General features: G+C 36.6%; 1 protein-coding gene across 1 annotated transcript in view; it reads right to left on the bottom strand.

The window, feature by feature from the left end:
• Positions 1–22827, bottom strand: part of LOC150086744 (uncharacterized) — a 39486-nt gene extending 16659 nt beyond the window's left edge. Inside the window, exons 1-10 of the mRNA XM_090372241.1 lie at positions 22686–22827; positions 20095–20227; positions 16918–17114; positions 14336–14438; positions 11042–11208; positions 7562–7685; positions 5539–5744; positions 4478–4531; positions 2712–2832; positions 1952–2100 (exon numbers count right to left, since the gene is read on the bottom strand). Coding sequence (XP_090228367.1) covers positions 1952–2100; positions 2712–2832; positions 4478–4531; positions 5539–5744; positions 7562–7685; positions 11042–11208; positions 14336–14438; positions 16918–17114; positions 20095–20227; positions 22686–22827 — 1396 coding nt within the window. The remainder of the gene's footprint in view (positions 1–1951; positions 2101–2711; positions 2833–4477; positions 4532–5538; positions 5745–7561; positions 7686–11041; positions 11209–14335; positions 14439–16917; positions 17115–20094; positions 20228–22685) is intronic.
• Between the last annotated feature and the right edge of the window lie 1158 nt (positions 22828–23985).

Here is a 23985-nt window from a genome sequence, read left to right as displayed (position 1 = left end):
AACATGCTACCCTCGCCTGACACCGATCAACTCAGCCACGTTGTGAAAATACCCATAAAAATTCCTCACGTCATTACAGGATTAGAATTTAGGCCTTTTCCACCCTGTGTTGAAAGAGAAGAATGAGTGGTTTTAGAGACCTTGTTACGGTGTCATTTTTTTTCCCTTACGAAGTTTATAATTGATTTATAATTCACCCCGGAAACTGAAAAATTATCTGCCTTTTGTTTTTTGTTTGCCATTCCGGCACATAATGAAAATGTTATGATAATAAATTAATGATTCACGTATTCGGAAATACGTGAATCATTAATTCAGTATTATTATAATTGGCCACACATCAACTGTGACACACCGGCTTAGCGTTCTAAAATGATTTGAGAAAAAATTTCTAATTCAATTGAAATTTTATAATGTGTAATCTACTCTCAGTCACACTAACATTACATTTTCCTCAATATCTCACATTAATCAAATCGTGTAGTTAAGAGTTCTGCCTTGTCCTGGTAGTGTTCATTGGTCAAATGAACGAAACCGTCTGCATGTTAAAACCGTTAATACCTTTATGGTAATTAAATTTTGCATAAAATGTAAAGATTTTTATTGATTAAAATATGATTAGGGCAGAAAGAAGTTCAATAAAAATTATTATTGAGTAAAGCCTCTGTCTGCTGATTTATTTTATTGAAGTACTGTGTAATTATTCGTCAAATAATTAATGTGCTTTGTGGGTGAGAATTCTGTAAATAAATAAATACGTTAGTGTACTTATTTTACGGTACATTAAACCATATTTTCAAATTTATAACTATTTGTTTCATTTTCAAAGTAAAGTAAAGTGCAGCCATTATCAACCCACTGCAGGGTGGAAGCCTCCTCAACAATTCATGCTGAGGGAAATGGACCATAATCTGCCACGCTGGTCCAGTGCGGGTTGGCAGATCGACCGTATTCAGCAGGCAGGGGCTTGAACCCCGGTCTACTCAAAGAGCGTGTGCTACTGCACTCCCGCTCCTGCCCACTCGGCTACGGAGGCCTAGCTTTCAGAGCAAATATTACCTAAATATGGCCAGTTCTCATTGTCTGGTTTTATTTTGATAGTTTTAGATTTTAGACTTTAAAATTCATTTCGCCCCAGTTGTGGCTTCAGCATCTGGTCTCGCCCACCCATGGGCATACAAAGGTATTATAGAAAATCATCAAATAAACCAAAATACAAAAATGGTTGTAACAGTGATGTATGAGGTGCAATATTTTATTTGGTTAAGTTGATCTCGTTATGCCATTTAAGGGCCCTTTAAGACTGAAAGATAGTGTAACAAATTGTATGTGCGGCGTATAATGTATGGTAATATATCATACGTTGTACATGCATGAAGGATGTATACCCTAATTCTCGACATAACTTAACCCAGAAGTACCTGCGCTTGAGGTTCTCTTTCCACACGTGTACAGTGCATGCAATTTATAGAACGCGACATACTGACGTCTTATGGATTTAGCTACCTTGGCGCTTACATTAAATTTAAAGTAAATTCAGCTATGGAGCCCAAACTTTGTTTTAGCCGATTCAAGTCTCCACAATAAGCAAGATAGTGGCGGCTCATCTGATGAGGAACATTTTGCCATCGAGTGTTACCTAATACCACAGACCACCAACTTTTGTTTACATATGGGTTGTTTCCTCAGGCCTACTAGGCATTTACAGGCTCCCTTTTATGGGAGATATACAGTACAGAAGTTTATTAAGAAGCACACTAGTCTGAAAGTGTAAGCAGAGGATCATCTCAGAACGATCCTCTCCATCAGTGTTTTGGTTCCAAGTGAGGAACCGGTTGATACTGTGCTATGTGGTTTATAGGCAGCACATGCTATATGGAAGAATATTAACGATCCTGGAAGACCGAAGGACAGATTGGTTAGTATATTTTTAGTACTGAAAGAAACTTACCTGGTCTCATGAATTCTATACTTTCTTGTATACGGTTTCGTAACACATTTATTAAACTACTAACGGCTGCTTGATACGACTCGAAATCGATGAACTGGCATTCTAGCTTTCCTTTACGCACCATACACTGTACTGTATGCTCCATAATCCTGCAATAAATCAGCACAAAGCAAGAAACAATGAAACAGACAATCTTCCGAATAAATGGCATTAATTTTGTCTTTTAAATACAGGGTTAATGAAATAAAAAGGAAATAATTTAAAAGAGAAAAAAATAAGGTATTAAACACAAATAAAAGCAATCAAGCGAATCCTGAAATGTATTTAATGCGTTACTGCTCTAATCCAAAGACGTTTTGCATTTCCTCTGCCCATTTTATTCTCATGAAAAAATTACTTTTGAAAATTCACAATTACACTGATCTTGAAACTGTGAAATGTATCAAATGTAGCGATGGGAAAGTATGATTCATACATGATCACAGCCATATCATGGCTCTCCATTAAACCACTCGATATTCTTTTTAGGCTTCTCTTTTTGGTCACTTTTCATATTATTCGTGACGCAGTTAATAGTCTGTATTTGTTTCTGTTTGTCGAACAAAAATAGAAATAGAATAAACAGAAATAGAATAAACAATATTCAAAGAAATAGAAATAGAATAAACAAAAATAGAAATAGAATAAACAAAAATAGAAATAGAATAAACAGAAATGTATAACACCCATGACAGAAAACATTTTTGTTTTTGCGACTTACCTTCCGATAGACAACCCTGTAGTCTTCAGCTGCTTCACTTTTGTGCTACTGATTTCTTGCATGCAAAGTTCCATCTCATCCACATACAAGCGGACCTTTTTTTCCTCACAGCCATTACCAACTAAAAAAAAAGAAAAAAAAAAGTCAGATGATAAGAACAGTTATCAAAATTTCTTACAGTACGTGGCCTAAAATATTCATGCAGATTTTTAGCACAAAATTAAAACATATGTAAAATATGAATAAAAATACTTATGTCCTCTGTAATGGTTTGCTAGAGGCTAGAAGCTCGGGATGGAACTTGATACCAGATGTATTCAACCAAACGCACAGCAAAACCTGTTGGTGAGGTGGGCGGTTTCGAAGTCTGTGGCAGAGGGTCACAGAAAGATAATCAACGAAGAGATCATTTAGCGTTGATGACATAAGTCATTTTTCGCTGCATGTAGTCTTCAGTCTTTAGTGTTACCGAACTACATCGGTAACACTAAATGTTGCAAATAGCATTTTTCAATGAAACTTTAAGCAAAACTTTTGTAGCACCAACAACGTTCAGGTGGTTTTTAAAATTTAAATTTAAAAACAGCCGAAACTGTTAGCATTTTTAGATCAAGAAGGGATAGCTAGATAGGGGTGTGTGTTTTAAAGCTAAGGATATGATAGTATATTGTACATCCGTATATTGTGTCTATAAATGCGTGTATTCTTCGATCGGTTTGCTATTTGCTGGGCGAAAAAAAAAAATTGCTTCAGTCATTGATGGGATTCGAACTCAAGACTTTTTAACTCAGTGTTGGACAATGGTTGTTATAATCACTATACCGCTTGTGAGGGTAGAAGGCGTGATTCACTATAAGTACCTTCCGGAAGTTGAATCTATGAATGAAAGATTCTGTCAACAACTTACAATTCGATTAGAAAAAAACGCTGACATCAATGTAAAAATGGCACCTGGCCTCTCGTGATGTGTCATCAAGTGAAGCACCATGAAAGAAGCTGTTTACATGCAGCGAAAAATGACTTATGTCATCAACGCTAAATGATCTCTTCGTGGCATATTGGATCACGGTAGTATGATGGATATGCGTGCTAGACTACCCATACCGATAGTATTGCTAAGTCATTTGCAGGTCACAGATTTTCACTATGCTTGATACATCGGTGTCAACTTTTCGATAGGCCTTCGTATTTAACATTGCTCCTTTTACACATCTAATTTTCTAGAAGGGTATAAAAAGGCAAATAACAGTTGAGAAGCAATTATTAAAGTATATAACATTAGCAATGCATAGTATTCAAGATCCACTGGATACCACAGTGCGGCTTCCATAATATTGACAAGAGAAATGTTTTTTTACATGATTTTAGATTGAATAAATATTTGATTAAATTATTACTTAGTATCGCTAAAATTTCCTTGGGTACACTGATAACATAAAACCGAAAATTTTCACATGCCAAAACAAATATGCCAAATATGCCTCGTATGCCAAAACAAATAATATATTTGATTATCTATTGCAAGCAATCCATTGAATATATGCGATATCCGTATTGTCTTTTGTTAGCATATTGGCCTTTTAAACTACAAGTTTACTCATGGATTGGGAATTATATTGTATTTTAGTTACTTTTAACTTACAGAAATTTCAATATTAATAAATTAAAGTTTAGCAATCGCATTCGTGTAATAAATGACATATTTTCCCCCTTAAGAATCATACAACCATTCATTTCATGAAACGAGACAAAAATCTTCAATTCACCTTGTTTTTTACCTTCAGCTGGAACCACAACATCACATACGGAGGACAAGTTACCTGTAAAGATAAGTAAAATATATATATAAATATATTTTTATTTAAGAAATACGAGTGCATTACATCATCACTTATATCTGGTTTTACCTTCATCTTGCATTGAATTTTACATTATATTAGTTTAATATCTATTAAATATTGGTGTAGACACACCATGATTGCTCTTAAACGAAAACTACGATAGCAGTTTAAAGGCATCGTTTCAATTATATCTCATATTGTGATCATCCTTCACATCGAGTTACCATGTATTGCACTACTTCGAATAAGTAACGCTTCAGTAACAGTGAAGACTATTGTTAATTATTCTCAGTGGGCACCACCACACAGACGTCACCGTTTCAGGGCTTGTTGGCCTTTTATCGCTAGGTGGGCAGGTACCATGGTACTGCAATCATGACCACCCAGTTGTGAAGTTAATCCCACAATATCACTTATACTATCTGCCCTTTACCGGGTATTGAATTCAACACAAGAGGACTGATCGCACAGTTTTGGGGAATTACTAGTGCCGCTTGACCCTAAACACCATGTGCACTATGTACACATTGTCAGTGATCGCAAGATTATTTTGGAAGCTAATCAGAAAGGCACTTCACATCCTTCTTCATCTCCAGTTGTTGGAAACAATTGGCATAACTAGTCAGTGGGCGACTCGTTGTGCCAATCGTATTATTTTAATTAATTCTAGTGTGGTTGATGAATATTTTCCGCATATGCAGTGCATCCCCTAATCTTTCCTCCTAAGTAATCATTACTAAATTTTGTCTTGTATGTAAGAAAAAATATAAACGTGTTAATTTTAAACGTGTTAATTTTTTAGTACACTCAACTGCGTTTCCTGGTCTTAACGACTTGTCATTCGTTCATTTTTAAAGTTTTTTTTCAAAAGATAAAAAACTTGAATTTATAATTTCGCCTTAATTTTTTTCTAGTCTATGTGTGTGCGGGTGCGTGCGCGCGGGGGTTAACAAAAAAGAGAAAGAGAGTTTTATTATATAGCTTACTTGAGTTTATAGTGAATCGTTCCTCCACTTCAGCAGGTATTGCTTCAACTACTGCAGCAGGTGTTTGTGAGTCGTTCAGTTGTCTTTTAGAGTCTGCTCCGGCTTCAAACGTCACTCCCAGAACCGTGGAAATTACATTCAGGAAGTAATCAAAAGCTCTTTGTGGACAGTGTATTAATACATCTTTCATGCATTTCTTGCTCTCTCTGAAAAGGAAATAATACATTATATTAATCCTGCATAACAGTGAAGTACACTCTTCAGCTACGAAGAGAACTAAATCCGCAGATCTCCTCCTAAAGGAGTAATTTGAGAAACAGAGCAATACCTCATCTTTTATGTGGATTTTATGTAAGTGTTTTAACCTCATCGAAGGTATATATCCAACGTTATGCTCCCCTGGATTTAACCGTGATGAGTAGGTTCATCACGGTTAAATCCCATGTCTGGAGATAGTCTCAAGATACCCACTGCCAAATGTACATATTTTACAAAATGGGGGCATAACAAGGTGAATCTCAGATTAATGATCATGTACACTGGTGTTCAAAGAAAGTGCATCACCCCATAAAATTGTAATTGTCGTCCGATTAACGTAAGTATATGGCAATATTTCTTAGAGATTGATCATCTGACTGGCGGGAAACTTTACAGTCGGTGTTATGCAGTCAGGATGGTATGCCTCCGATTTTCGTCTTCTGATATATTGCTTCCCATCCGATCCATGCAGGTTGAATTTCGATTGGTCAGAAAAGATGACAGTGTCCCATTGCTCTTTTGTCCATGAAACATGCGTTTTAGCCCAAGCAAGTCGCTTCTTCCTCATTTGTTGGGTCATCAAAGGCTTCTTCTTGGGCCGATAGGCATGCAGACCACATTCCGAAAGCCGTCTTTAGATAGTTCGTGCACTTGTTTCGACACCAGAGGCCATCTCAAAGTCCAGTTTTAGATCAGGAGCACTAGCATGGCGATTGCGAAAGCATAGCCGTTTCAAATATCGATCTCGGGAAGGCGTAGTCACTCTCTTACGGCCTGATCCAGGCCTTCTCTTCACAACACCGGTTTCGCGCTTTAATTTCAGCACCTGGGATACTGTTGACTGGTGGCAGCCTATTTTATCAGCGATATCAAGCGCAGAGAGCACTTCCCGGGACAGAGCAACGACTACACTTTTTTTTTTTTCTTGGTGTCAACTGAACATATGGAGCCATGCTTACACCTCCGCAAAACAGGATACTAATGAGCGTGTATACCCTTCCAACGCCGTACTTATAGAAACGGCTGATACAATTCCTTGATACAGAACCTTGCAGTTACTGCCTGATGCAATAGAAGCGTTATGTGACGCAATACCTTTGCTTTGCGACAAACAAAATAACTGTAATCAAACAATATCTTATACGTTTCACTACAAATGTTGCTTTTATTAAGATGATGCAGTTTTTTTTGTCCGCCGCTGTATATGCATATGCTCCTGTTGTGTTCATCATGTCTCTCCGTCCTCAAGTTACAACTCAGTGGATGGCTTTTCATGAAATTTTATATTTGGGACTTTTAAAAATATTTGTAGAGTCATTCAAAATTTTATTAAAATGAGACAGATAGAAATACGGCAATTATTATTTCTTTTATCCATACAATTTGTATGTTAAAAATAAATGAATAGATTAAATGTAGTTTTGTTAGCCTCAGATGGTCCGTGCACGTGTTGCGTGTATTGTAAGACTCTTGAACGTGGTGTCGCCTGTCAAGAGATACATATACTGTATAGAGAAAAGAGGCTTTAAAAAAAAAGCTATTAAGCAATTTTAATAAAAAAATTATTAGCTTAATAAACTATATTTCATGTGGTATTTCATGTGAGTGGATATTAAATATAGTAAGTAATCTTAATGGAGAACAACCAGGTAACGTCCTTCCCTAAGCTGCTTTATCGAAAAATCAGGGTAAACTGAAAAACAAACATGATGTGAAAATAATAAATGTAATAACAGAGTGAGATAAAAAAAACAAACAAACTTACATAGACAGTTTCACGGCACTTTCCTTGTTACTTGAAGTAGCCAGCGCTTCTTCGGAAAACTTAGTTACGCAGTCCTTCACCCGAATAAATGATGAACTACCGAAGCAGTTTTCTAAGAGAGTTCCTAAAATGTATTACCATGTGTCATTAAGTCTCAAGAATTACACTTATTTCTAAATAAATAATTATTTAGTACAACCACAGAGTACTAATTTTAACCGGAATTCTAGTTATATCATATCATAATACAACGTACTGAGCCCAGAAAGCAGTGACTGATTTTAAAGAAACTGGCATCAATACAGAGCATTTGAAATTGAAGGGGATAGATTTACCAAGGGAAAATAAAGTGCTGTTTGTGGGTCTATGACCAACATATGTTATATGAAGCATTTTACTTCCAAGTATTACGAAATACTTGCAAAATTTGGTATGAGATTGACTATTTCTTTTATATGTAAAAGCCACGTATTGAACTTCTCTAATATAAAAAAAAAAAACAAAAAAAAAACACACTTTTAAATCCCTCTCTCAAAATGTTTTTGAATAAACCCGCATGTATGGCGTAATTCAAACATCCTTGTGTGGATGTTAGTTGATAAATACAAGAGATAAATTTATATTATTTATATAAATAAATATTTTATTTTGTTTGCAACGACATTGCCAGTTTTTGATGGTTTCCGCATGTTCGGGAGACTGAGGACTGGCTTTGTAAACTTCAGCTTCTATTACTTCTCACAGATAATGCTTCACGGTACAGGATCGGGGTCTTGGTAGCCAAATGTTCTTCAAATTGATTTTACTACTGAAGGCTTCACGCCGAGGAAAGATAAACTATGAATGCAGTAGCACTGTGGCTACTTAGCCACAGTAAACTTCGTCCTAACCTAAATTACCATTAAAAAAATTGAATAAACTGACGAAAGCAATGTGTTTCGGGTTGATAATTTCTTTGAAAAATATGCAATTGATTGTCTGATTAAAGCGGATAAATGAAACTATGTCCCGGTAAAAAAAAAGAAAAAAAAAGTGAACAACTGTAATGCCGATTTCAGCCCACATCCTTTTTCTCTATAGGTGAGAAGAGAAAGAGAGAGACACATTACCTAAAACCAGCTAATAAACATTAGGGAATTTTCGGATAAGCGTGAGCTAACGTGCATATTTTTAAATGGCATATGTTTCATGTTTAATTATTTGTTATGGCCATGGTAACATAAATCGATATCGAGTGCCCGTCTTTCTTCACTTAATTTATTTGAAATTTATGGGACCTTAAAAATACGGGCCCTAGATATTAACCTTCGGTTACCAAGGCAGTAACCGCACCTCGACACGGGCAGCTGATTGTAGCGTTAGTCCTGCCCAGGACCCGATTTAGACATGATGGAGCTCTAAGTAAAATCATATGAAGAAGCCCAAAAATATGTAATTATGCTTATATATTTTTATTTTCATAAAAAACGGGGAGCATCCTCCCTCTTCTGACAATCCCTTGTTTATTTGGCTTACCTGAATCCGGCCGTGGCACTGCTGCAATACTGTGCACCAGGCTACTGCTTTTTTGTTGTGATTTGGTTTTAAAGCGATTTTAGATTCACTTAGTTGCCAATACTTCACGTGCATGCATCTCTACGTTGTTCGTTAAAGCGTTTATACCGAGTATTTTCCAAAACGCGTTGCAGGATATGCAGTACTGTATATGTTTATCAAAATATATCATACTTAATATCTGATTTTGCCTAATATTTATTGTACAATCATATGTCTGGCACTTTATTTGCATTTGAAATTGCAATTATTAATTGAACTCCTGAATCCGATCATTTGGGCTGTGTTGAGTAATATTGCAGTGCGATCTTGTGTACAGTTTGTATGTAAAGATGGGAACATGCAGTGAACAATTTCATTACAATATTAACCTTAATAATAATATGTATGAGTTAATACACATGTTAAGAAAGCTTTATTAAGGTATGTAAAAAGTCCCTTTGGTTAAGTCTCAACAGTTCATCATCAAGACTTTCATCAGTTTCAGCAGTTTTCAGCAGTTTATCATCAAGACTTTCATCAGTTTCAACGGTTGTCAACAGTTCATCATCCAAAGTTTCATTTCTTTTCTGTCCGTTTCAGCTTGCTATGCCAGTCTTGTAATGTCTTAGATACCGAGGATAGAGATTATTATTATCTTTATATTCTCTTAAGAGACACCCGCTTATGGCTGTTCACTAGGGCTGTGTTTCCCAACTTTTTCGCTATGTGGCCCAACTGGCTTTTGGCCTGAAATGTCATGGCCTAGTGGGGATCATAGCTGAGCAATTATTTGAAACCAAAGACATGTCAATAACAACCACAAATTAGTTCAATTTCAAAGTATTTAATGGAACGATTTTTCTCATTTGAACAATTTTTATGTGAAAACATAGAAAGTTTCCTCTAGAAATAGTGTAGTGGTTGCCCAGTCTGCCTGTTGAGCCATTTCAGCAGCCAGCATTCAAGTCTAAGGAACTTGGTGAAATGTGTTGTAGGGGCAGACGACGAAATAAATGCTACATATAGAGATATGGGATAGAAACATCGCGGAGGACACATTTCTTGACCAATCAGCATTTGTAAAGAAATTCTTGAGCAATGATGACACATTTCTTGACCAGTGAGCAGGACACCGCATGCTACGGGTTACTACGGTTGCGCAGCCGTTCAAAAACCATTAATCACCTCGATTAATGCCAGACGCCGTCTATCTTCGTGTAAAACCTGCCGCTCTTGGACCGTAGATCAATGGAAAGCCATGCTTGCTTTGGAGTGACGATTCACGGTACATGGTCTATCAGTCTGGCGGTCGTGGTCGTATCCGGTTTGATGAATACCCGGAAAAAGCTACCTGCCAGACTGTATTATCCCAGCAATGAATTTTGGCACAGGCAGCGTGATGGTTTGCAACTTTTTTTCATGACATGCCATGACCGAACGTGTCATGGTATGTCGTGAAACTATTGGTTGTTTTGGGGAAAACTGTGAATGCTAAGGTCGATCTAAACGTCCTGGTCAATAATGCGTTACCTGCACCGGGGCAGGTAACACATTATTGTGTCAGCAGGGCAACGTTCCATGTCATATTGCTAGCGTTATGACGAACTAGTTTAAGCACTTCAACGTCAGAAAAGTTGGACTGGCCAACCCAGAACACTGACCTCAATCGTATATAGAACTTCTTAGATGAATTGGATCGTCGCATGCATGTGAAGAGAGATTGGCGAAAAATGAGAGCTGAACTGGTCGCGACTTTGAAAGCTGAATGGTTGAAAATGTCGGAGGACATTTACAAAAAACTGGAAAGCGTTCCACCGAAACTACAGGCTGTCATAATTGCTTAAGATTTTAGCACAATATAGTAGTTTTCCTGTAAAGAGGTTATTTGTACGGATATTAATGATATGGCAGTATATGAATATAAAAACGTTTTTTTTTGGTTACCTTCTGTTGCTCCATGTGTGGCATTTTCTCCTGTGATTAAGTCAGGAAATGGATGTATATCGCTGATGGTCTCATTTATCATAGATCCAAACAGGGATCCATTCTTCGGCTGAAAGCATTTCGGATATCCCAACATGGCTAAACACTGTGAGGTATTTCCCAAGATACTAGAAACAGATTGTGAAATTATGAGTTATTTAAGGACTTGAACGTTTGACTACTTTCACGAAACTAATTAATTTACAGAAGAAACTAGAAACATATTGTATATAAAAACATTTAAAACTAGCATAATTTAAGAAAACTGTTGATGTACATTGTACATGGAATTTAGCGAAATAAAGACATAGTAATACACTGCTCGACAAAATTAACAGAAAACGTAAAAAACGTGATGTAATTCATGCAATGTGCGATGAAGCGGGACAAAAGTTTGGTATGGTGGTGTACCATAGAATAATGATGAAATGAGGAACAACGGGAAAGTTCGGACAGGTATAAAATATGTTTATAGGGGTTGTAAAAGAATTACCAAAAAGGTCACATTACAGAAGTCGATACAAGAAGACTTGGATTTTGGGAAAGCTTTTAATAGTATTGCACATAAAAGACTGCCGTACAAACTGGAGCAATGTGGCATTAAGGGCAAGTTACTATGGATAGGATAGTTGAGTGGAAGAAGACAGAGGGTATGTAAGATCCCAATCTTACAACTTTAGAAAAATAATATATTTCTGTCTTTGGAATTAATTATTTTTAAACAGATAGAGTTAGTCTAATGGCTGGTGTATCTGATGTTTCCACAAGATTTTTTCGAGGTAAAGCGCGGATTAGCGCTGTCAATGGGGGACAGTTTGGACTAGAACAGAACAACTGAATGTGTCAGTTGGGGACTGTTGTGTTTACTTGTAAATATAACGGATGCAGCACACAGGTAATGGCCGTAAGGATAATTTGGAAAGGAAAAAAGGCGCCTTCCCCGAATTAGTCCTTAAAGCCAGTAAGTGGTTGAGTTAGGACAAATCGTAGTACGGTAAAGATGAAGGTAAAATAAGAGTTAAGAATTGACCTCGGAGAGCTTTTCTCCTCAGAAGTACAGACCGTTTCTGCAGAGCGTTTTGCTCTGCAGAAACGGTCTCATCAAAGCAAAGCAGTCTCATCAAAATCATACAGTAGATGTTTGCCTACACTACAGCAGTAATGCCAACACCGTTGCAGGAAAAGGCGCTATTAGTGAAGCTGTACTATCAGAAAAGCAACAATGCAGCTGTGGCTATCAGAGAATTCCGGCGTCAGCAGCGCATAAGGCGTGGACCTATGACTGTTTGTGCTGTTTGCAAAATGATTGCGATATTTGAAGCACAGGACATCTTGGTGTTAACCAGGTAGAGGTCGATAACGAGTGGACTTCTCTCGTGTTGAAGATGTGGCTATGGCTGTCGTCGATTTATCGAGTCAATCTTCATGTGGTAGCGCAAGGGTGCCAGCTGTTTCTCGTGAAGTGGACATGCCGTATTCCATTTTAAGGCTAGTAATGCGTCAGGTGTTGTACTATCCTTACAAGATGCACATGTTACAGCAGCTAAAGCATGGTGATGCAGATATTCGTTTCACATACGCACCTCAGTTTCTGGCGCGAATGACAGTGGATATCATTTGGCCATGGAACATCCTTAGGAGTGATGAAGCCCACTTCTGTTTAAATGGACAAGTGAATACTCACAACTGTCCCATTTGGCAACAGAAAACCCTCGAGTTATCCAAGAGGTCCCGTTGCATTCTCCAAAAGTGACAGTGTGGTGGCATTTACGGCCACATTCATGATTGGGTCATATTTTTTTGAATATGACCGAATATGAAATGTTGGCAAATTTCGCAATACCAGAGCTGCTGCAACAACGTGGGTGCCTTCAGGATACCATATTCATGCAAGATGGTGCGCCACCCGACGTCCACCGTTGTGTCCAAAGATTGCTAAGGCAACACGTTACAGACGAACGGGTCATCAGCCGTTGTTTCCAGACATCTTGGCCACCCCGATCACCGGACCTCACCCATGCGACTTCTGGTTGTGGGGTTTTTTGAAGAACCAGTTGTATCGGGAAGGATGTAAAACTCCGGTAGATCTGAAGGACAGCATTAGACGTCATGTGCTGGCTATTCCAGTTGACATGTTACATTCTGCTGTAGAAAATGCTTTTCTTCGAATGGAAACTGTTGTTGACCAAAATGGAGTACACATTGAGCAATTGTAGCGCTGTTCAAGTGATTTGTATTGCCACAACACCATATAGTGACAAATTTTGTAACTATTTTTTTTCCCCAATAAATGGCGAGCGCATTCTTCATTGTACCTGCTGTCCAAATTTCTCCTCAGTACGAGCCTTAGAACTCGCTCCAGAGCCCTCTACATGTGGATACTTTAATTTTAACAACCCTCTACTTAAATCGTACTGGCCTATACGCATGTATATAATTTAATTGTTAAAAGATATAAGAAATAAACTATGAACTAACATAATTTGGTCTCAGTCGCCCTTGTGTCATTAAACTTAATAATAACAACATAACAGAAACTTTGCTAGTAGCGATAAGGAAGTGATTATCCCTTTGGTATAAGGCCATGGTTAGGCCGCATCTTGAGTACTATGTACAGGTCTGGAGGCCTCCCTTTAGGAAGGATGTAGATCTGTTGAAACCGATGCAGAGAAGGGAAATCAGACTGGTGAAGGGAAAAAAAGGGTGCTCTTACCTAGAAAGTCTTACCTGCGGGGAGACTGATTGAGGTATTTAAAGCCTTGAACGGATTGAGTAAGTCGAATGTTAACGACATTCTCTCACTTACTGAGACTATACATATGAGGGGGCAAAAATTCAAGTTGAGAAAGGATGTTTGCAGGATAGATGTGCGGAAGTATACCTTCAGCCGCCTGGTGGGCGATTGTTGGAACAGGTTTCGAACAATCTGTTGTGGAAGGGAACAGATTGAATAAATTAAAGGAAGAACTAGATAAATAGGGTAAGGATAGGTGAACTGTGTAAGTTTTTTTTTGGCGGATACTATATAAGCTTGCTTTCTTGCATCATTAGCCATTACTACTACTACTGTTTCGTAATTATCGAGAAATACATTATTAGTATGAAGGATAACCCATATTCCCGTGTTAGAGGAGCCAACAGCTTTCAGGATTATAATGTCAAAAGTTATCTAATTACTGGAATATTAGTTCTTTATACTACTAATATCCACCTAGCCTAGTAAATACATAATGTATTACAGTTATTTAGCTATACCTGTCTGGATTTCCTTTGGAACCGCCAACTGCACCTTCCGCACATATTTTTATGCGATGCATCCAATTCTTCATTGTGGCGTTATCACAATCGAAAGTCAGATCTGAAAGATAATCACAAGAAATAGATGAACGAATTATTATGACTATCTTTATTCTTAATTTCCTCACAATAAATATTTTCCGTGATCGGCTTAACCGTGATTACAGTTCCTGAAACTAGTTTCAGAAATCTTGTTAAAAATAAAGTCCTTAGGGAATTAAAAAGCTTACACGGCCAACCCGAAATTCCTTCGAGTGAATGTCATCTTTCTTTCGACTATCTACATATATAGCATCTAAAGGAATATTTTGGATGCTATTAATTGTTTTCTACCGAGCATTTTTTAAATAAAAGTAAATGTATTGTCAAAATAATTTATTTATACACACTTTAAAACAGTTTCAAATTTCACCAAATTCTTGTGATTACTGTGTAGTTCATAAGTAAGGAAGTATGTTTGACGGTAACAATACTATTTTAAATATATATTTTAATTAATGCTAGCACAATAGAAAGAGCATACATAAACTAAAATTCTGCAGAATTTTCATATTTTGCATAGCACTTTGCAATTTCAATCTTCTCCTTTATGATAAGGATTATTTCACTTTTTCTATCAAATTATTCTGAAACAATAAAAAATAAGATGCACGTCTTTCCTCTTTGATTTCTTCTTATCCTTTTTCCTGCTATCCTAGATTGAGTGTATGAGAATTACTGTAGTGTGAGAATCTGAGAATGATTCTGAGTGTGATCCACCTGTTTGGAAGTGGGATTCTTTTACAGGTACTGATGGGTAGAGCATCTTCATCGCTCTCTCCTTAATATGTGATCCTTCTTGTATGGTTCATCTTTATGCTCTCAGTGGAATTTTGCTGCCACATTGAGATGAACTCTCTATCTATCTGTGTGTATTTCTCTCTCAGCGTTGCAGGATTTTCTTGATTTCCAATGTGTGTCTTCAGCGCTCACGGGGGTTGGGGGTCAGTGTATGTGCACATTTTATCTGCCTCTCCGTGGTCGATACATGTATAGTTGTGGCCCGACTCCGAATGGCGTGGGCCGGTACTGTAAGAAGAGGTCACCTTTTCGGTGATTGCTGCTTCCCAGTAGCTAAGTGGCCAGAAACAACTAAACAACACACGTTGTACAAACATAGCACTACACTAATTCCTAGCCATTTCACAGAGTTCTCTAGCTTCACAGAGTATCGCCGCAGATTTTTTACTAATGATCAGGAGGCTCCTTTGTACTAATCCACTAACCAAATAACATCCAGCCAATGGCGATCCTGTGGTCGGAAACAACTCGTTAATGCGAGAGGCTAAAGGGGACTGACAAGGCTAGTGCTCAGTAACAGAAAGGTTAGAATCGGCCATTTCTTTAAAATAAGGCGGCACCTGAACGCAAGTTCATCTCCGCTACAGCCAATCAAATCAAAATCCAGTACAACAGTGGTAAGTATACAGTAAAGAGGCATTTCGTAAAGCATAACTCGTTGTAGATTTTCATCGATGGGGTATCGCAGTCAACGATCGAACTCAGTTCCAATCCTGTAAGCAAAACACAAGAAGATGAGGTTGTAGTGGACTGACGAATGCCAATACATCAGTGCAGGATTTATGAAACGTCGCCTGGCTTGAGGAATTGTGGTTCTTCCTGTATTACGATGATGGGAAGATCAAAATATGGCGAAAACAGCATGAGTCAACGGACCCATCCTATCAGGCCTCGCCAATGTAGGCTGATGGTGGTATTGTAATTGGTTCTAGGAACATGGGAGTGAATTTAGGAGATTTCAATCCAACTGAGCACTTGTGGGATGAGGTGAAAAAGCTCTTTAGAATAGAGATACGCAACCACCCCACTATAACAACGGTGGGAAGTAGTTGATCAGGATGTATCAGCATTCCTGTGACATGCTTTACTTCGGAGAGTCGACACCACGTCGAATCCAGGCTGCTCATAGAGATAAAGATAGATCTACTGGTTTTTAGGGTGGATGTAGTTAATAATGTTGCTACGTACTATGTACAGATTTAACACTTAATTATTAATTGTTTGCACCATTAAAAGGGTTCTAAGCGGTCAAAAAGTAAGTAAATATATCGAGGGAGTCATAAAAGTTATTCAGTTTGGGTCAGTCAACCGCAGAGCTTCTTCAAAAATGGCATTCTGAAGTTAGAGTTAAAATGGCAGAAGTGTTTAGATAAAGAGGGAGACAAGTCTCCCTCTTTATCTAAATTAGGAATAATAACGTTAGTGTTATTAATATTTAGTGTCAATTATATTTAAAAAAATCTTATTAATATACGAATCACTCTCATGTTAAACAAATAAATCCCTATCATGTAGGCCTACACCTATTAACATAATTTAACAGAAAATTATTAATTAAAATATTTCGAAATATATCTGTGTTTATTATTTAGTTATTAATTAATAGTAAAAACAGCAGCAACAATTACGAATAATTGGGAATGTTGTCCGCTGGATTAATTAAAAAAAAAAAAAAAGAAAGAAGAAAAGAAAATACTCACCATCTTCACTGAGTGGTGTTGTTACACTGACCGCCTGTTGGCAAATTGTGACTCTTTTAGAAGAAACGGTGCTTGTGGATGGTGTTGGCAACTCCAGACCCATGAATACATTAATTATTTTTAACAATTTCGTATAAACAGTTTCAGGACATGAAGCAACTGACGAGTGAAAACACTTATATGTATTATTATTTTGCCTAAAATGAAAAAAATAAATAAATAAAATAAATAAATAATAATAAATAAATAAATAAATAATAATAATAATAATATAATACAATACAATACAATTTTATTTATTAAGATAATAATAATAATAATAATGTATGGACTGGCACTGTTATGAAATGTGTAATAATGTATTTTATGAGTATTAAAGACCGTCAAACGATTAATATTAAATAAGATGGTCTCGTAGGATATTAAAAAACTAATTTTCCTACTTTTTTTACTCTCGATCAGTGATGGCAAACTTATGACAGATCTGCGCTAAAGCAGCAAGCAAGACGCACGTCATTCACTGAGTCGTAACTAGGGCTGAGAAAGAGGGGCTCTTTCCCTGTGTTCATCAAAACCAGTGAAGTGTAGAAACGTAGAATTTGAAAATAATATTATAAGCGCCATTTATTATTATTATTGCTCTTATATTATTTCTCCTTGATTGGGGGTTCCACCTCGTGACGGGTATTGCTATCAAGTACACAGGATGGTTGTTGTCATTTAAGCATCTTAAAATATATTGTTTAGCAAGGTCGGGATTCCTGATACCTACCAGCTCCTGCCTGGAGGTCCATAGTGCTGCATAAGTTTTCTTCTTTACATATTCGAAATTCGGTGTGAAGTTTAGGTTTTCGTCCCATTTCACACCAAGATCAACGTATGGATCAACATTTAAGGAGATCTCAACACTTTCAAGACATCATGTTATAATAAATTTATTCTAGTAGCAAACATTAAAATTAAGAAATATTTCTTATACGCAGTTTCAGGACAGTATATAATTCCAGTTCTCTCTTGTAATTTCACGGATTCGTACTACAAGTCAGTGGCAACCAACATGGGTTCCTTCTAGCATTTGGTTTCCACGAAGCCTGATATCAGGAACTGGGTGGACGTTGTTTACGCTAACTGTCTTAGGCATTTTAATTCTGTTGACTTTTTCATCCACCTTAATCAGATCAGGGGTGCCCAAGATCTTGGCTCTTTATTATACTATAATAATATCAATTATGGACATGAAAGACTACTAATTTACGGAGATGACACAATTTTTTTTTTCGTAATGCGTATGCATAGAACCATGTAAGTATTTACATACATCAGAATCACCACATTTTACGATTTTGCTGCTCGCAATAACTTTTGTATAAATCTTAATAAATTCAGTATCCTAACTTACAAAGATCCTAACAAAAAGCACTTTGAATATTTGATATTGGAGTCGCATTTCTATAACAAGGATTAGTAATTAATCATGTGAATCCTAGAGTAACTAAATGGACAGTTCCAACACTTTCTAAACCGGCGTTAGAAGTCAAGGAATTGCAGTAGCTATTTGCATTCTTGCTACTCATCAATGATAATGAGAACAGGATAAGATCGTAGATGACGTCTTGGTCTACTAACGTCAGGTCATTGCTAACGATCTTCTTAAAGTCTAAATTCTTTGGCAGTAATAAAACGACAACCAAGTCCCACCAAACAAGGATTTAAAAAAAAGACAGCTTCAAGCAATCACTAATTCATACTGAATGATACTGCCAAAAGCAGAATGTTTGTCAGCACAAATATTTGAGAATCCGCACGAATGCAACAAACAAACGAGATTTCAACAATCCGCTACTTCTTAAAAAAATAAATTAAAAGTTATGACAAACATATATACAGTAAACTCTTTAAAATCCGACACCTTCGGAGATTGAGAAGTACCGGTTTTAAAATGTTATGGATTTTAGAGGGGTATACCAAGTGGTCGAGCAGTTTTAGAGGAGCTCATTTTAATAAATGTTAAACACACATACACAACTTAACTTAATTACATTTGTAATCACTCAACGATCATCTTGTCCCTTTGCCTGTTTTTGCCGGCAGCAGTATTTAAACTTCTTAGATAATACAATGATCTTAATTCTCGCAGCAGAAAACAACTTGTACTTCTAAGGGGTGCCATGATATTGCACTACCGTCCACAAATTGTATCACAACTTGAAAAACTCTGATTTCGTATACTGCACGACAGCTCACGTCGAACAGCTTCTTTAGGACTGTTTTGCTTGAGTGTTGTCACTAGAGACCACCTGCTAATAAATAGAAAGGGGGCAAGAATTGTCTGGAATAAGTTTAAAACAAGAGAATCATTCACTGCCATATTCACTAAACCATGATGAGATCATGGTTTAGTTTTATCATAGAAAGAAAAAATATCATATTAGCACCACCGAAGAATTACTTCATCTCTCCGTTGTAAAATGTACTTGCATGTGTTCTTCGGTTTCCCAGTTGCCGGGGAGACCCACCTCGCCTGAGACCGACTAACTCAGCCACAGAATGAAAAGAATCCATAAAAGTTTCTCACGTCATTCACTGGATTGGAACGCAGGCGTTTTCCATCCCACGTGGGCAGAACGGTAATTAACGTGCTACCCACAGAGCCTATCATAGGGAAAGAGGTGTCGCCACTGCTAGTTCCACACATTCCAAAAAAAAAAATCATAGCTAAATAGCAATAAACCAGGAAAAACTATTTATAACCTGCTCCATTCATCAAATGCAGAATGAATTAACCCAAGATTAGGACCCAGTAATAAAATAAAGACATCCTTCTTCTTGAGTGGCACGAGGGTTGGAATGCACTATTCCAAGTAACACTGTTGACACACAAGCAAATCATTATTAAATTTCATTTTATTTAATTTTGTTATTTTTTTATTTAAACACGGCACTTTTATTATATTTTATTCTAATAGGGACATCTGGATTAGTATATGTCTCTTAACTTATGCTAAAATTGTTCAGTATGTCGACACATAATGGTGATCACCTGTCGTTGCGCCTAGACTGTGACAGAATCATGCACTTATATTTTTAATTTTACGAAGGTCAGTACAAATACATACATGTGCACAGTTCCTGTACATGCATATAAGAACTACGCAAAAAAGTAAATGCCAGTCTTACCTGTCCATTGAAGCTGCCGCGTTAGGTACAGTCTGAATTGTGGATATGAACATGAACAGTCCAGTGACACACTTCTTCAGGTTGCCAAACGATATGTTATCCGTGCACTTGCGAAGAGATTCCTTAGCAGATCCTGAAACGATAGTAGTTATCATGAAACACCTGTACAGCAGTAATCATTATATTAATAACTAATTATAGTTATTTGTCTGCCTGTTATGAATCAGATAATAATTTACCGAACTTATGTCAAATTACGTATATGACTAAAGACGAAAGTATTTGCATGCAGATTTGATTGCTCAAATTGCAGGACTACTGCTACGAGTTACATTAGTGCTACACTCACCACAAATAAGCAGCATTTTCCTAAAAAGAGCTGCTTATTTGTAATGTGTTACCCGTCTGGTGGGGGTGGATATCCAAAACAACCTTTAGGTACTTAACGGGAGGTCAGACATCCTATGAGTACTATACCTGACAACTCAAGGATTATCTTAACTCACGACAGAGCTTGCTCAACTGGTTAAGATGTATTATTATCTCAATATAGTAAATTTACTACTTTGAGGTTTTTAAGGCTTTCAATGGATTGAGCAAGCTCGGTGCTGATAACTTTCTTGATGTTGCTAAGACTACACGCGAGTAAGCATAAATTGAAATTGGGGAAGGATGGTTGCAGGATAGATCTATGGAAGTAGCCTTCAACCAGCTGGTGGTTTATTGTTGGAAAAAACTCCCATCTTTTGCTGTCGAAGTGAGTAGATTGAATAAATTCAAGGAAAAACTAGACAAATTATTTGAGGGGTTGACAGATGATGTGGGATATTATTTGGCTGATGCTTTTTGCATCGTGTATCACTACTAATACTAATACTTTTTACACTTTTTTTACATCTATCATTTTACAAAATAAATCGCCATTTGGTCCGCCCTTGCGGTATCACAGTTGATAACATCGCCCTCCTCCCGTACACCGGGGAAAAGACCTGAGTTCGAATCCCGTCAATGACGTGATGAATTTTTGTGGGTTTTTTCAGAAAGTGGTTGAGTTAATCGGTCTCAGGCTTCCGGAGACTTGGGTTTTTCGTCCAGAAAACAACAAATGGACCACAGAACACACGCAGTTTACAGACAGAATATATACTGCGCAGTATGACTGACGAGCATGTTGCTGATACGCCTAAAACACTACAACAAACAAACAACCACTGGGTTGTCAGTTGTGGTACTGATGCATTCTTCGTCTAACACCGATGTGATGCCAGGAAGTATTGAAATCCGTTTTCTGTTTTCTGCCTCGCCAGAAGAAAAAAGTTTGCTTTATGGAAGAAAAAGTATCCAATAAAAGAAGTACGTAAAGCCTATGAATTCGTTGTAGTATTAAATGGCTTACGTAATCTAATATCGAATTGGCAATAGAATTCATCTACTTAGATTTCCTCCCATTTTCAAACTTCTATAAAACCCTTGAGTCTGCAGTTTTTAAAAAAAATAGCAAAATTTCGAAAATTTCGCTGTTATTTTTCAAATACGAGTAAAACCATAAAAACTTCAAAATTCAAAAATTTACGCTGGCACCAAAAGATATATTATAGGACCAGAATAAACTCGACATGCCACCCTGGAACGGTAGCCGAATACTACAGTTTAGTGAAGAACGGTTCCATGGGAACCGTTTTTCACTAAACAGCTGCCAAGTGTCTCACTCATATTTCTGTTGGCATTCAAAAGTTAGGCGCTTTGAAAACGTTTATGAAATAATAAATATTACCAATAAATATTTTTTTGCACAAATTTGCAAAATTTGTAAAACTTTTGCAAACTTCAAAACCGCATAAAATTATAACAAATTAAACGCAAATTTATAATAGTAAAATTCTGTTTCTGTTTATTGTATCCTCTATTTTGTCGTTATCATCTTTGCGGAGCTGAGCTATTTTGCATCCTAATATTTGTTCTTCCTTTTCATGAACTGGCTTAGCTTCGACCGCAAGTGCACTTCAAATTGCACTGAGTGGAATTTGGAATGCACTCAGTGAGATAACATACCAGGCCTCTGCTGGAACAGTAATAACCTTCAAAACAGCTGTGGCGGCGATGGAAGTCCTTTATGACGAAACACAAAAATTGACTTTTGGGAAATTTAGCTATCTTTTATAATTTGATACCAAATCATTTGGTAATAAAACTCTGGTGAAAATGGCAGACCTTTAAATGCCTTTATCCTGGAAAGTAGTCTCTGTTCATTAAAGTTAAATTAAATATGCTTATTTCTTAATGTAAATTTTAATTCAGTTTCTACTTCTATAGTTGTACCTCTCGAATTGTGTAAGATACCACCAAGTTAATTCCACACTGGTAATATTGTAAAGGCGCAACTGTGTAAATTACTATGAGGCCAATGAGATTTTCCATTTTCTCTCTGGTTTTTCATTAAAAAACTCTAAACAAATCCGAGAATATTGTTTCGTCCAAAATCCAGCTACATAAATAAAACTTCGATAATAGATTTCATAACAAGCAAGCTGAATTGATTAATTAATAAAATTTTATATCTTAAACGGCTGAGTTCCCAGCATTCCACTTACCACTAACTGTATTTATGTAGTCCATGGTAAATTTATTGATTTCATTCAGAAGTTTCTCAAAAACAGACCTGAAATGGAGCCACCTGTCATATCGACAACCTGCATCACCAGCCTTCACCGTACTTGTAAGAATCGAATCCATTATTCTGCAAAAATAATAAAACAAGTTATCGAAAATAGCTATGGCTATGGAGATTTCTACTATATATATATATAAAAAATGTGTTTGGCACTAAAAGCAGAAGGCTGAACACAATACTGGTTCTGATAAAATAAAATAAATTCATTTTATTGAAATATGAAATGAATACATACATAATATTTCTTCATATTTTTTCATAGAATAGGATTTTAAATTCAAACAAGTTAGTGAATGTACGCAGTGCTTATCTTTCAGGCTCGTTAGCAAACAGTAATACTGTTTGCTAACGAGCAATTTTCTAATTGCATGTAATTCGTGATTTATAACAAAATAAATTAACCCATCGAATGTGAAAATTTCTTACAAAGATTCCTAAAATATTCTAAGTAAGCACTGAAATTTTGAAATAAATCAGAGCTCTTGTTACAAATTTATAGTAATATTTGTGTACTGGAAACTGGGGAGGGAATGTTATGTGATCGGAATTGAACTTAGAACCATCCCAGGGTCGAACAAAATATATGTTGAAAATTTAATATGAATCCGCATTTTTCTTGTCGATTAATGCTTAAACTACTTTTGTAGTGGAGTGGCGAACGAGGGCTGTGAAATCGTATTTTCATATTTTCCCAACGACCAACTCATATTTTTCTAACGACCAACAAGACATAGGTTGAAAATTTTGCCTCGGTCCGACTTTTAGTTTTAGAGTAACACGCGAAATATACTTTCATTTATATGAATAGATTTCTGTAGATGGAGATGACAGGATAGGCTATAATTGAACTTAAAAGCCTTCCAGGGACCATTGAAACACGCTGAAAATGTGATATTGACTGAACTCTTTCTAATTAAGTAATATCTGAACATCCGTTTGTAGATAATTGCTAATTTGAGATTACCTCGAAACATATTCCTCATTAAGAATGAATGTCGAAACGGGGAAATAAGTTAACATTAATTATTAGTACTAAGAAAATTTTACTTCTCGCAGTTATCGGTTTTAGTGGTAGTGAATTATGTAGCTGGCGAAATCTGCTCAAAACTATTGGAGGAGTTATTATGAGTAATGAATGAAACCGATACTAATTAATTTAATTACTTTAAATGTAATTACTCTGGGCAAACATAATAAAATGACTACTAGTAGAAAATGCC

This window comes from Mastigoproctus giganteus, chromosome 4, assembly GCF_048544385.1.
Source record: "Mastigoproctus giganteus isolate SK-2022 chromosome 4, ASM4854438v1, whole genome shotgun sequence".
In the NCBI taxonomy this organism is placed as follows: Eukaryota; Metazoa; Arthropoda; class Arachnida; order Uropygi; family Thelyphonidae; genus Mastigoproctus; species Mastigoproctus giganteus.
This window is presented reverse-complemented; position numbering and strand designations above follow the sequence as displayed.